Here is a 13,995-nt window from a genome sequence, read left to right as displayed (position 1 = left end):
GAGCTCAAGGGTGGAGGGGTTCAATGCATCAGCAGTCCAATATCCAGCTTTTCCATCTGGGTGCAGGCGCATCCTATAGCCATGATGCAGAGAGATAGCCTCTGCGTGCCTGCGGCCCCAGCCATTCTCTAGACACAACTCAAAACTACAAGCACACTTCTGCTAGCTGCCAGCAGTGGGGGAGAGGCTCTCCTCTCTAGTTTTAATGACAAAAGGGGTCTTCCTAGCCCCTTCTCCATTGCTAGGCAACTGATCGGCCCTTTATCTTACCTGGCCAATGTATTTGGTTAACAAAAGACTCATTTCACCAGCAGAGAGTTCCTCATTCCAAGGCACAGGATTCCAAATCAGAGGCTGGAAAGGTGACCTACAGGAATCATCCATTCCAACCCCCCATGCTCATAACAATATGATTACACTGTTAAAGTGTTATAACCTCAGCAAGCACCATGGACTGGGTTGGAACAGAATATTGGGAAGATTTTTTGGAGCTGTTGAAGTGTGGGAGTACTCAGATTTCCACCTCCTTATGGAACAACTGAAGACATCCCCACTAGGTTTACTACAGGATATTGTTGTTTGAAGTCTTCAGACTTACAATCCAATCTCAATCTCAAGTATGCTTCACTGATTTCAGGACTATACCCTTTGTCAGCGTTTTGAGAGTCTAAAAAGAAGTCACAGAAATTAATAGCAAAAAAGTAACAGCAAAAATTTAAATAAAACAAAATTTTGTTTGTTGTTTAAATGACAAGGAGCGCTTTTAAATCTGTATCTTCATTTTTGAATTCTTTTCCTGAGTTGAAGATGAAAACCTTGGAAGCGTTCTTACCATTTCTGATTCATTTTGTCTACCATTAGATGGGGGCGTACTTATAAAGAAGTGCCATCTGGTAGAAATCATATTAGAAGTAACTTGGTGTAGGAGAAAGATTTATTCTTTGCTATGAAAATACAAGCGACTTCACACAGTATTAATCTTTTCTAGCCTTTCTGTGTCTTTGAAATGAAAAGATGGAGAAAAATATTATTGTAAGTCATAACACAATCACAACCATCCCTCCCCACAGGATACAACCTTACAGATTGCAAAAGCAAAGGATCACTTTTAGTTGAGCAGGACTTGTAAACAGGTTTAGCATAAAATGTGTGTATATCAGTTGTGTGGATTAATACAAAATACTGTATAACTCTAGTTCTGGTTCTTTTTAATACTCCCTTTTCATTAAATACAGTCAATGACAGTAAATCTTTGTGTTTTTTTCAAGTGACCGAACTGCCCTCCTCAAGCCCAACAAGGACGTATGTAAAGTCACTTGATCGTGTTAAATGTGCCTCCTCTGCTCACACACCAGGAGCCAATGATCTCTTTAAAAACTAACACTCTGTTTAGGCATCTCTTTATATAAAAAAGAGCGATGAAAAGAAATGGCAAGGGGGGGAAAGTAACTGTATTTGGCTGTTACAGAAAAAGATACATTTATACCCCACCTTTGTTCCATTGTGGAACTTAGAACCACATACCCAGGCAGTCTCCCATTCAGGACTAAGGAAATGCAGTCTTGCTTTGTTTTAGCAAGGTGGTTCCATTGTCTGCCAGTACTTTAACGTCTGACATATTTAGTGTTTGATGAAGAAAGCCCTTGTCTGCAAATGTTTATGCCACAATACATGTTTATTTATTTATTTATTTAATTTAATGTATATACCGCCCTAAGCCCGAAGGCTCTCTGGGCGGTGTACAAAAAGATAAAAACAAGCAATGAAATACAATACATACAATAAATCAAAAAACAAAACAAACAAATAATAAAGAAACCAAACAACATCCAGGATACAAAATAATAATGAAAATGCTATTAAAACACACTTTAAAATGCCTGGGAGTATAAAAAGGTTTTCACCTGGTGCCGAAAAGATAGTAGTGTCGGCGCCAGGTGCACCTCATCGGAGAGGCTGTTCCACAGTTCAGGGGCCACCACAGAAAAGGCCCTGGTCCCAGTCACCACCCTCCGAGCTTCTCGATGGGATGGCACCCGGAGGAGGGCCTTAGATGTTGAGCGCAGTGTCCGGGTAGGTTCATATTGGGAGAGGCGTTCCACCAGGTATTGCGGTCCCATGCCGTGTAGGGCTTTATAGGTCAAAACCAGCACTTTGAATCTAGCCCGGAAACAAATAGGAAGCCAGTGCAGACGGGCCAGAACAGGTCTTATATGAGCAGACCTTCTGGTCCGCATCAGCAGTCTGGCCGCTGCATTCTGGACTAGCTGTAGTTTCCGAACAGTCTTCAAGGGCAGCCCAACGTAGAGTGCATTGCAGTAGTCCAGTCTAGAAGTTACCAGAGCATGAACAACTGAGGCGAGGTCGTCATTGTCCAGATAGGGACGTAGCTGGGTTACCAAGCGAAGATGGTAAAAAGCATTCCGTGCCACCGAGGCCACCTGGGCCTCAAGTGACAAGGAAGGATCAAAAAGAACTCCCAAGCTACGCACCTGCTCCTTCAAGGGGAGTGTAACCCCATCAAGAACAGGATGAACATCCTCCATCTGGGCAGAGAAGGCACTCACCAACAGCGTCTCGGTCTTGTCAGGATTGAGCTTCAGTCTGTTAGCTCCCATCCAGTCCATTATCGCGGCCAGGCAACGGTTTGGCACGTTAACAGCCTCACCTGAAGAGGATGAAAAGGAGAAATAGAGTTGCGTGTCATCAGCGTACTGAGGACAACGCACCCCAAAACTCCTGATGACCGCACCCAGCGGCTTCATGTAGATGTTGAAAAGCATGGGGGACAGTACCGATCCCTGCGGGACTCCACAATGGAGAGTCCAGGGCATCGAGCAATGTTCCCCAAGCACTACCTTCTGGTGGCGACCCACCAAGTAGGAGCGGAGCCACTGCCAAGCAGTACCCCCAGCTCCCAACTCCGTGAGTCTTCCCAGAAGGATACCATGGTCGATGGTATCAAAAGCAGCTGAGAGATCAAGGAGAATCAACAGAGTCACACTCCCCCTGTCCCTCACCCGACAAAGGTCATCATACAGGGCAACCAAGGCTGTTTCAGTGCCAAAACCGGGCCTAAAACCGGATTGAAATGGATCAAGATAATCAGTGTCATCCAAGAGCCCCTGGAGCTGGCCGGCAACCACCCGTTCCAGCACCTTGCCCAGGAACAGAACATTTGCCACAGGTCTATAATTGTTCAGGTTATCTGGGTCCAAAGAGGGTTTCTTCAGGAGCGGTCTCACAACCGCCTCTTTTAGGCACTCAGGGACCACTCCCTCTCTCAAAGAGGTGTTTATTATCTCCTTGGCCCAGCCAGCGGTTCCGGTCCTGCCAGCTTTCACCAGCCAAGAGGCGCAAGGGTCCAGCACAGATGTGGTCGCCCGCACCAGTCCAAGGATCTTGTCAACATCCTCAAGCTGTACAGACTGAAACTCATCCAATAAACAAGGACAAGACCGTGTTCTGGATGCTTCATTAGATCCCACTGCCATAATATTGGAGTCTAAGTCCCGGCGAATGCATGCAATCTTATCCTGGAAGTGCCTTGCGAACTCATCACAGCGGGCTACAGATGAATCTATAATGTCCCGAGGGCCAGAATGTAAAAGCCCTCGTACGATTTTAAAAAGCTCCGCCGGGCGGGAGAGAGATGCCTTAATTGTGGCAGCAAAATATCTCTTTTTTGCTGCCCTCACCGCTACTATATACCGCTTAGAAGAGGCACTCACCAAGGCATAATTGCATTCGTCAGGAGTTCGCCTCCATCTGCACTCAAGCCTCCTCCTCTCTTGCTTCATCACTCTCAGCTCCACGGTATACCATGGAGCTATATGAGCTCTACATAGGAAAGGGCGCATGGGAGCGATCGTGTCAACCGCCCTGGTCATCTCCGTATTCCACAATCCAACCAGGGCTTCGACAGGAGCGCCAGTCTTCTCATTCGGAAAATCCCCCAGAGCCCTTTGGAAACCCTCAGGATCCATTAGTCTCCGTGGGCGGACCAATTTAATAGGTCCCCCACCCTTGCAGAGGGAAAGGGTCGCTGTGAGCCTAAACTTCAGCAAGCGGTGATCTGTCCATGACAATGGGGTAGATGAAAAACCCCCAACCACCAGATCACCATCTCCATGTCCAGTGGCGAAGATCAAACCAAGAGTATGTCCCGACACATGCGTTGGGCCAGTAACAACCTGAGACAGCCCCATGGTTGTCATGGAGGCCATGAAGTCCTGAGTCGCCCCAGATAAAGCAGTCTCGGCATGGATGTTGAAGTCCCCCAGTACCAATAGTCTAGGGGACCGCAACAATACCTCTGAGACTACCTCTGTCAGCTCAGTTAGGGAATTTGTTGGGCAGCAGGGCGGGTGGTACACCAACAAAATTCCCAGTCTGTCTCTCTGTCTCTCTGTTAGCCTTTAATGTGCCACAAACTGCATATCCACACATTAGAACTATTTTTGTTTGTTTCTGCTCTCCAAAGAAAAGAATGGAGAAGACCCTTGGCTAGTCTGATTTTCCCTCCTTCAGCCATGTTGGGACATTAGCTGTGGACATACCACAGAAGCACAATAGGAAATATGGCAATCAGGAGCAAAAAAAGTTCTGGCAGTTTAGTCAGCTTCTTGGACTGCATCTATGGATTTTGACCTGAATTTCTGAAGGGCAAAAGGTTACACGCCAGATGTCTTACAGTTGCCAACTATTAAACCGCCCACTACTGCTATGCCTTTTTTTATGATGTTTTAAAGTATTTTTACTGCTTTTGTTTGCCGCCCTGGGCTTCTGCTGGGAGAAAGGCTGGGATATAAATCAAATAAATAAATATTTTATTTGTTTATTACATTTCTACCCCGCCTTTCTTTTCATGATTGAAACCCAAGGCGGCTTACATATGGTTCCCAGGCCGTCTCCCATCCAGGCACTGACTACAACCGACCCTGCTCAGCTTCAGCAGGGTGCTGGCCTCATGTGCCTTCAGACCATAGCCTGGGAATAAATAAACAACAGCTTGATGTGCAGTTGGTAGTGTTTTTGTCGTTAAAAGCTTCACAATTTGGTACCTCAAACTGCTGTAGGAGCACAACAGTAGCCCAGATTTTTGGTCACCCGGCAATTTTAGCTTTGATAAGCTTATGAAGAATATGCAGTCCTATTCCCCGGGAAGTCAGTGGCAAGGCTCCCTTAGATTTTAATGCAGTAGGATTGCAGGATTTGTTTGCACCAGTTCCATTTTCTTTGCAACAGGTTTCTCACATTTTCTGCTATATGATTCACCTTAGACAAACAATACACTGTATGGATGTGGCGGCTTTAGAGGAAGAGAATGGATTCCTTCCAGTAAAAATTGGATTCCGGTATCGCGCTGGGAAAGGTGCGTGCCTTCGGGAGGTGGCTGTTAAGAATGTGTCTCCGCGGAGACCGTGGCTCCGCTCAAGTAGGTGTGAAAGACGGCAGCAATTGTTGAATTGGAGGGGAGGGGGAGATGGTTGCGGGGTGGGCAGAGCACAGGCGCAATGGCTGCAGCCTGGTGTGCCCACCCACGGTGAATGCCAGGTGACAAGCAGAGCCCTATATATGCTGTCGAGGCACATCCATCCATTCACAATCCTCTCTGTTTCTTTCCGAAAGTTTGCTCCCAGTTTGGCGGACGTAACAAGCCATGGATGGCGCTTTCAGTCCAGACGGCTTTGCCTTCGGACCCAACTTATCCGGCACCCCGCATCCCGGGTGGAACTTGAACCTTTCCTTCCCGTCCCTCTGGGCTACTCCGGGACAGCCTGCGAGGACGATCTCGGCGGCCGCGATCATGCTGCTGGCGCTGGTAGGCAACGGTCTGCTCTTGCATCGGCTACACTGCGGCGGATGCTGTTGCGGGGGCCGGTTCGGACGACGGCGGAAGATGGACTTCCTCTTGGCGCACTTGGCCATCGCCGACCTCTACGGGTGCGGGCTGACGCTGCTCTCCCAACTCCCCCCGGCAGCGGACGACGCCGGGGAAGAGTCGGGGGACGCGGAGTGGCCTGTAGGGGATGCCACTTGTCGCCTGCTCCGTCTCCTACAAAGCTCCGGGATGCTGGCGCCCTCGCACATGCTGGTCCTTATCGCGCTGGAGCGACACCACATGGTAACGGGCCCTCCCCACCCGCTGCCCTCTTTCATGCCCGCCCGGGGCGCCTTGGCTGCGCTAGGCTGGCTGTTGGCACTGCTGCTCGCCCTGCCTGAAGCCTTCGTCTATAAGCTGGTCCCGCCTCAGCCCGGGGACCGTTGCCTGAGCATTTTCAAGCAGCTGCCCCGCTGGCACGGCCAAACCTACGCCGTATACAGGGCCATCACGGGCTTCGTGGCGCCCGCCTGCCTCCTGGGCGGGACCTGCGGCCGCATCCTCAGCACCCTCAGCTCCTCCCGCGCCAAGGAGGAGGAGCCGTCGCGGGGGGCAGGAGGCAGCGCCCGCCACTATGGCATGGAACTGCCCGGCGTCGCCGCTCCGGCCGCGCCGCCGCTGTTACTGCGGCTTTTGCCCGTCGCCAAGTGCGCTTTGCCCTCGCCGCCTGCGCCTCGAAGTCTGCCCCGCGCGCGAGCCCGGGCGCTGCAGCTGACGCTTGCACTGGCCACCCTCTTCGTGCTCTGTGGTTTCCCGCGCTTCATCCTGGAGCTCGGCTTGGCTTTCGCCTCCTCCGAGCACGCCGACGACGGAGCCCGGGCGACCCTGGGGAGCATCATAGCGGCCACCAACAGCGCCCTCAATCCCTACGTCTGCCTCTTATTCCACAGCCACGGGCCGTGGGCGCGGCGCCTCCAGCGCAGCCTCTGCCGCTGTCCTGACGGACAGCCGCGACGACGGGCTCACCACCAACACCGTCCGTCGCCACAGATGGCCGCCGAGCGCACAGGACACTGGCTCTGCCCCTGCCAAAGCAAGACGCCAACCGTCTCCACCGTCACCCAGCAAGAAGAGGTCGAGACTCAAGTCTCCACTGCCTGCGAAAGCGGATTCTAAACAAGCAGACTCTTTCACGGTGCTTCCAGACGGGAGTTTGTGGTGGGATTGGTGCTCCTCATGCATGGGAGGTTTTTTTTCGTTGTAGCATCCACGGGACTATCTTGTCAAAATGCCAGCCCGTATCCCCCTCCCCCATTTAATCTAGATTTACCCATTCCTGGGGAAATCCGATATGTTCAAACAAACAAGTTGCAAAGGAGCAGTCTGGGATATCTTAGCAAGCGCTTTACAGTATTAAACCCTCATCTGGAAGCATCCAAGGAGGAAGATGGAGGCGCTGACAGAATTCCACCTCAAACACATTAGGGACTGCTTAAAGGCTCTCTTCACACAATATGTCCCAGGACTTTGTCCTAAAGCAAGTCCTTGGTTTCTTAAAGAGGTGCTGGGGCTCAAGCTTGCCTGTGGGCTGATCATACACTCAGATGTGGAAGACTCTGCTTTTAATACCAGAAGTCTGAGGGCTGCTGATTTCTCTTCAGTGGGGGAAATGCTGAAGAACCATCTTAATACTTTGTACTTGCAGTGCTGAACCCAGTTACTGAAATTTGACTTTGAGGCTGGGGCCCTGATAACCCTTGCTCAATTTAAGCCCATATAAAGCCACCCAGCCTCTTCCAAATCAAGGAACATGTTTGGCCAGTGGGTTCCATTGGATCATTTCAGATCTAGCTGTTATTTTGGGCACTTGATTGGAATATAGGGACTGATTTCCAAGTAAATGTGCTTAGCCTGGGCGTAATAAAACAGCCAAGATATTTTCAACCTTCTGGGGTTTTGTTCAGTTCAGCGTATCCCATAACATATGGCAGGAGCTGTACACATGTGGTTCCAGCACAATCATTTAGATTTGCCAAGAGGTTCTGCGTTATCTGTTGGTTTCACCCATCATAGCACTTTTCAGATGTTCGAGATTCCATTGTCACAAATTTTGTCCCTTTTCAAGAGAAAGGAGCAAAAATAAGGAGGGTTGCTTTTGCTATGCAAACAGACTATATATATTAATGCCTTTCTTAATTTGGTCATACTCTACTCAATCATTACATATGAACTTAATATGTAAATCCAGACTTTTTGTATACGAAGCCTATGATAGCAATTGTCTCTTATTCAATACAGTTGGTCTGCTTAGTATAGAAACAGTAATGAAAGCTGAGTCAGAGACATGTGGGCAGAAGGTGAGAAAAATCAGCAGGTACAAAATAATACCTTGCAAATCTGAAAGGCTTTTAAGAATGCTTTATAAAAATGTAGCTTCCTTCTAAGTGGGCATTAGTGGCAGGTATGCTAAAATATGTGGCCTTGTCACAGGTTTAAATAAATTTCTTGTATATAAGCAGCTCTGATTGTGGTATTCTACAATTGCAGTAGTTTGCAAAGGAGAATAATTACTTTCACACATGGAAGTTAATGTTTAATTTGCTTTAGACCAGTTTGCTCTAGAAAATTATGCAAGGAGCTGGCACTACCATCTATGTTCTGATTACTCCATCTCTTTTTCACATAAAAACCATGTTTCTCATTAAAAGGTTCAAGCTTTTGTACAGTTGGCCTCAAAAGAAGTGATGACCCAGCCTATCCTTCATGTTTTTCAGCACACTGTATCAAATGACATTAGGATGAACATGGATGCAATTAAAGAAATTAAAAATGTATAAACAAAAAGAATCCAATAATTCCAGAATGCACAAGTATGTACACAGAGAAAACATGCCAACAAATTGTAATAGAATGGGAAGGGAGTGAAATCAAAACGTTAACAAGTGCTGGTCTGGACACAGCCCAAGCTGTTTATTAATGCTGAAACAAATCCCAGCCTTTATTACTGTTACTTCTTTCAGAGGCAGCATTGCTTCAAGCAAGAATAGTTAGGCATACACTATCTAAATGATGCTTTCTAGCTTGCATAACACAAGACAAACAAGTGGGGACACAAAAGAAAATGATGCAATCCCCCCCAACCCCTTAAAGAAGTGCTGTTGTTCAGATCTCCAAGTCACCTGGAGCAGCAGCTAATGACGTCTTGAATTTGCAGGGGACCACTACAGGATGGGGAAAGGGACAAGAGACAACACCCCAAAGCCTACACTGCACTAACGGGCTCAGATTCAGGGTAGCTGCCAGCCCCATTTCTGCACAGTGGGAAAAGGAAAAGGTGTTCTTTTTCCTTTTCTTCCTCCTGAAATCTACCCATATAATGCTGTGAAGGGAGGGTTTTTTGGAGTGGATTGACTTCATAAAGCAGTCCCTAAAAAAGACTGGTTCCATGTTGTTACACACCATCAGTAAGACCTTAAAGATGGCCTGGTAGTATACTGGCAGCCAGTGCAGTTCTTTCAGCCATGGCATTATATGCTGACGTTAGACCGCTCCAGTCAGGAGCCTGGCAGCTGCATTTTGCTCTGGCTGCAGCTTCCAGATCAACATCAAGGGATAGCCTAACATTTTGTAAGTTCTGGAAGCTATTGAGCATACTTTTATTTTTTTAATTTACACTAATATACGTCTGTATACACAGGGAGTCCCCCAAGTATGCAAAAATTCACTACCATTTTTGGGTGCCCCCTTTTTGCTTGTAAGATGATAGGCAATGGCACCACCTGCATTCAGCATTAGAGGGAAGTAAGATTACCATCTTGGTTTATACAAGTCCCACCTTTCTTGGTTTGTGTGGCTTTGGGGGGGGAAGTGAGGGAAGGGATGGCAACTAGTTTTTTCTGTTATACTAAACAGCAAGTTCAAATAATTCTGAGTGACTCCTTTGCCCTTGCCTGAAGTAAAGTGGAAGAGCTTTGCCTAATTCTTTTATAAAATGAAAAGGACTACAGTTGCTAGGGAGATTAACATCTCTGACTGGAAAGAATCTACATGCAAATCTCTCTTGGATATCAGACTAAATGAAATACACTGTGGTTTTGCTGCTGATGCTTAACCTGCAAATGCAAGTCATATTGGTGGTATACACAGACAAGTGTTAGGAGTATGCTGCATGAAGACTAAACAGTACTTGCAATAAGGTTTATACAACACAACAAAAGAAAATTGCCCAGTTTTGAAAAGTGTTAAGCCATAATAATAAGAGAGAACTATAGATGGAACTAGCATTAACCACCACCACCACATTTGTTTCATTTGGGAGGGATGAGCATAAAAAACAAAACACATGTAAACTGCTACACAAACCAATTAAACCAAAATAATTCAGGGCTACATCCACCATCTTTGGCCAGAAAGGCTATCTGTATGAAAGGACACTAAAACCACATACCTGTTTTTTCTTGTGCTCAGTATGTAAAGTTAGCCTGAGGGCATCTCCAGACTGTCACTATTTTGTGGAAAGGATTCAAGTGCATACTGGAACTTTGTTGTTGTTATGTGCCTTCAAGTCGATTACGACTTATGGCGACCCTATGAATCAGTGACCTCCAAGAGCATCTGTCATGAACCACCCTGTTCAGATCTTGTAAGTTCAGGTCTGTGGTTTCCTTTATGGAATCAATCCATCTCTTGTTTGGTCTTCCTCTTTTTCTACTCCCTGCTGTTTTCCCCATCATCATTGTCTTTTCTAGTGCATCATGTCTTCTCATTATGTGTCCAAAGTATAACAACCTCAGTTTAGGTTTTCACATTTAAAGTGGATTAAAGAGCCCTGTTGCCCTAGCATGGTGGTTCACAAACCTTTTCCCGAGAGACTACTTAAAAATTACTGATGGTCTTGGTGGACTGCTTAATGATTTTTCTGCCAATTGTAATTGTAATGCACTGTGGTGGATGCTGTGTGATTTTTTAAATTGTATTTTTATTTTCCATTATATTTTATTGTGTTAGTTTGCATTCCATAGAATTCAAATTGTAATGCAATAAAATACAATATAAGAAATAAAAGAAGCAATAAAAACAAAAATAAAAATGAATATTTAATGAGGACATGCCATGGACCACCTGAATGAAGCTCATGGACCATTGGTAGTCCACAGACCACAGTTTGGGAACCCTTGCCTTAGTGCAACAAATCCACCTTTTTTAAAAAACCAAACTTCTTGTGGTTTGGAAAGTGACAGAAAATGCAGTCAAAAGTGTGAGATGAACAACTGACCAATGGAAAGACATGTAAACACCCCACATCAGTATGAATGCTCATTGATTGATTGATTGATTGATTGATTGATTGATTGATTGATTGCACTTGTATACCGCCCCATAGCTGAAGCTCTCTGGGCGGTTTACAGCAACCCAAAACATTAAAACAAATATACAATTTAAAACACATTTTAAAACAATTTAAAACACAATTTAAAACACATGCTAAAATGCCTGGGAGAAGGGGAAAGTCTTGACCTGGCGCCAAAAAGATAACAGTGATGGCGCCAGGCGCACCTCATCAAAAAAAGTCATTCCATAATTTGGGGGCCACCACTGAGAAGGCCCTCTCATTGTTGTATAATTTCTCCACAAACAAATCAGAATGAATGCTCAATAAAGACCAGATATAATCTAACTTCTGCATAAGTGTTGTGCAAGCAAATCAGGATGAATGCTTTATAAATGGGTCATCTTGAGGTAGCCTTATGCATGCCCTTGTTCAGCCTAAACCATTAATGCTGCACTTTGGAATGTCGTGTTCTGACCAAGGAAAATCAAATTAGAAACTCGTGTCCACAAACGTAATACTGTAACTAGGGCAGGGATAGCCAATGTGGTGCCATGCAGATATTGTTGGGCTCCAACTCCCATCATCCCTGACCATTAGCCATGTTGGCTGGCGCAAGTCAGCAGCATTATTCCGCCGTATTGCAGATGTGGGAGACAAAGGCCAAAACAGTGACTTACCTACGGCACTTAGAGAGTTCAATGTAGAGACAAGAATGAAACCAGAGACATCCTAATTAACAGCTAAGTCTCCTAGCCATTACACTATATGAATTTATTTTTGTGCTGGTGCAAGTGTAATAAGCAGTTACTTCTTAACTTGGACTGGGAGCAGGCCATGAACCAGAAGCTCTCTTCCCAGTATGAATTCCCCTGCTAGCCTTAACTACAGCTAACATTTGCCTGGCTTGCACATAATGCTAATGTATAGTTTAGTGTGACGTGCAGAAGCCTCAGCCTCATGCACTCCCTGTTCCTTTCCAGGCTCCACTGCATCCCTAAGAAGTTGGGGCACCATTTATTATTATGTCCAAATCCAAAACTTAATCTCAACTATGGTTTAGGAAAACAAGCCAATTGTTCTGCTGCACCTAGGTCTGTTCTTAGACAGAGGTTGAAGTAAGCGCTCCACAAGCAGTGACACAGCAGACCGAAGTCAGCAACACAATGGCACCAGTCAGGAACAAGGGCAATCTGAAAATCAGAGTCTATGGATAGCCAAGGTCAAAGCACAATAAACCAGTCCAGAAGCAAGAGTAGTCCTAGAGGCACGGTCTTTAAGTAGAGTCAGTCAAAAGGCAGGGCAGGATAGATAAGCTGTTCCTCTAGAGCAGGGGACTGAAAGACATAGATTGTTCTCTGTAAGGCAGGAGTGGGGAACCTTTGGCCCTCTAGATGTTGCTGAACTCCCATCAGCCCCAGCAAGCATGGCTAATGGCCAGGGATGATGGGAATTATAGCTTAGCAACATCTGGAGTGCCAAAGGCTCTAAGGTCTTTCTTATTGGAGTTGGGAGGCTCCACCTCCTCCCCAGGGTCTCTTAGCTCTGGTGCTTTGCTGGTGGATGAGTTTTCTGACTTTAGGTCAGGGCCCAGTATGACACCAGCTTCATAAAGCAAAGCTTAGATAGCTTGTTTCTGGGAACCATAGTTGAAACTAAACAGTTTGTTGGGATCTGAACTAGAAGGGAAAGCTTCAGCTCTCCCCTTTGTAGCTGGGCCAGAAGAGAAGTTGGCAAGGCCAAGGCTCAATGTATTGCCCTGCAGCAATGTTAAATTATGCAACAACCGAAATTTAACATGATGTCCCAATAAAGCCATTATAAATGTCCTGATAAAGCCATTAGTTCAGCACCCATGCTAATAATGGGTCTCTTAGCAGGTTTTCTTATCCAGATTTGAAATCAGGTTTTGAAGCTGGTAGCAAATCCTGGTTAGCAGAGAACTGGATTTGGCATATTTAACAGTAATTACAGCTTAGCAAGGTGGATTTGTGTTAGGAAACGGGAGGGGCTGGATGATAGCTTCTGATCCAGTGTCCCATTTCCAGTATCTGTTGCCGTAAGAGGTATACATATTACACCTGCACTGCCCCGTTATGTTCAGAAACAGATTTTCCATTCTCACATTCTACAGACATATCATACATTTGTGTTCCCTTTAATCCATCTATCAATTGCATGCTCATACTCCTCTGGGTCCTTTTTCCAGCTCTGGTGCCACCTAAGGTTAGCTAAGGTATCTGAATAGTTTTGCCCTAAACTTTGTTTCCAGTTGATAAACTGCCGCTTGTTGTATTGTTCAACAGTGGCAGAGACTTTGGGATAATCAATTATGGAGTAGAGTTTTTTGTTCAAAGATTGTGTGATCTCTGGAAACTTTGTTGCTATGTTTGTTAGCTCATCTGGATCAGCAGAGAGATCTGCAACAAAGAAAGACAGATTAGCAAAAATAAAACATAATGAAGCTTTACTAGAGAAAAGCTGTAGCTCAGTGGTGGAGCATCTCTTTGCATGGAGAAGGCCCCAGTATCTCCAGGTAGAACTGGGAGAGCCCCCTGCCAGTCAGTGTAAAGCAGGGGAAGGGAGTCTTCTTTTTCAGCCCAAGGGCCACCTGCCAGTAGTGGACAAAGCCATAGTCAAAAGGTAGGCCGTGCAAGAGGCAAAAGAGGGCAGAGCAAGTGTTGTGACACAGGTGACTCTTGCCTTTGTAGAATGGGCTATATTCCAGCCATGCAAAAGTCAGACGTTTACAATTTCTCTCTCTCTATCCCACTGTTCAAGGACACATTGCATCCAAGCAAAAACACTTCAGGGCTGCACTGAGCAGGGCTCAAGAGGATGT

The 13,995-nt window shown here is 46.1% G+C and overlaps 2 protein-coding genes across 2 annotated transcripts in view; one reads left to right on the top strand and one right to left on the bottom strand.

Moving 5' to 3' along the window:
* Positions 1–5,662: 5,662 nt before the first annotated feature.
* GPR150 (G protein-coupled receptor 150) lies at positions 5,663–7,125 on the top strand. The gene is made up of 3 exons (XM_061608837.1): positions 5,663–6,244; positions 6,290–6,440; positions 6,549–7,125. Exons 1-3 carry the CDS (start codon positions 5,663–5,665, stop codon positions 6,998–7,000), a joined length of 1,185 nt encoding a protein of 394 aa, XP_061464821.1. The 3' UTR covers positions 7,001–7,125.
* A 1,696-nt stretch (positions 7,126–8,821) lies between these two features.
* ARSK (arylsulfatase family member K) overlaps positions 8,822–13,995 on the bottom strand; it is a 37,854-nt gene continuing 32,680 nt past the window's right edge. Inside the window, exon 8 of the mRNA XM_061622459.1 lies at positions 8,822–13,573. Within this exon, the coding sequence (XP_061478443.1) occupies positions 13,293–13,573 (281 nt within the window). The 3' untranslated portion in view covers positions 8,822–13,292. The remainder of the gene's footprint in view (positions 13,574–13,995) is intronic.

The sequence above is a fragment of the Rhineura floridana genome, chromosome 1 (assembly GCF_030035675.1).
Source record: "Rhineura floridana isolate rRhiFlo1 chromosome 1, rRhiFlo1.hap2, whole genome shotgun sequence".
In the NCBI taxonomy this organism is placed as follows: domain Eukaryota; kingdom Metazoa; phylum Chordata; class Lepidosauria; order Squamata; family Rhineuridae; genus Rhineura; species Rhineura floridana.
This window is presented reverse-complemented; position numbering and strand designations above follow the sequence as displayed.

What these genes read in the sequence shown, in the direction of transcription:
- GPR150 (XM_061608837.1), top strand. Translation starts at nt 5,663, where the DNA reads ATGGATGGCGCTTTCAGTCCAGACGGCTTTGCCTTCGGACCCAACTTA. An exon ending in AAGCCTTCGTCTATAAGCTG is followed by an intron (nt 6,245 to 6,289) that starts GTCCCGCCTCAG and finishes ATTTTCAAGCAG; the next exon opens with CTGCCCCGCTGGCACGGCCA. An exon ending in GGAGCCGTCGCGGGGGGCAG is followed by an intron (nt 6,441 to 6,548) that starts GAGGCAGCGCCC and finishes CTTTGCCCTCGC; the next exon opens with CGCCTGCGCCTCGAAGTCTG.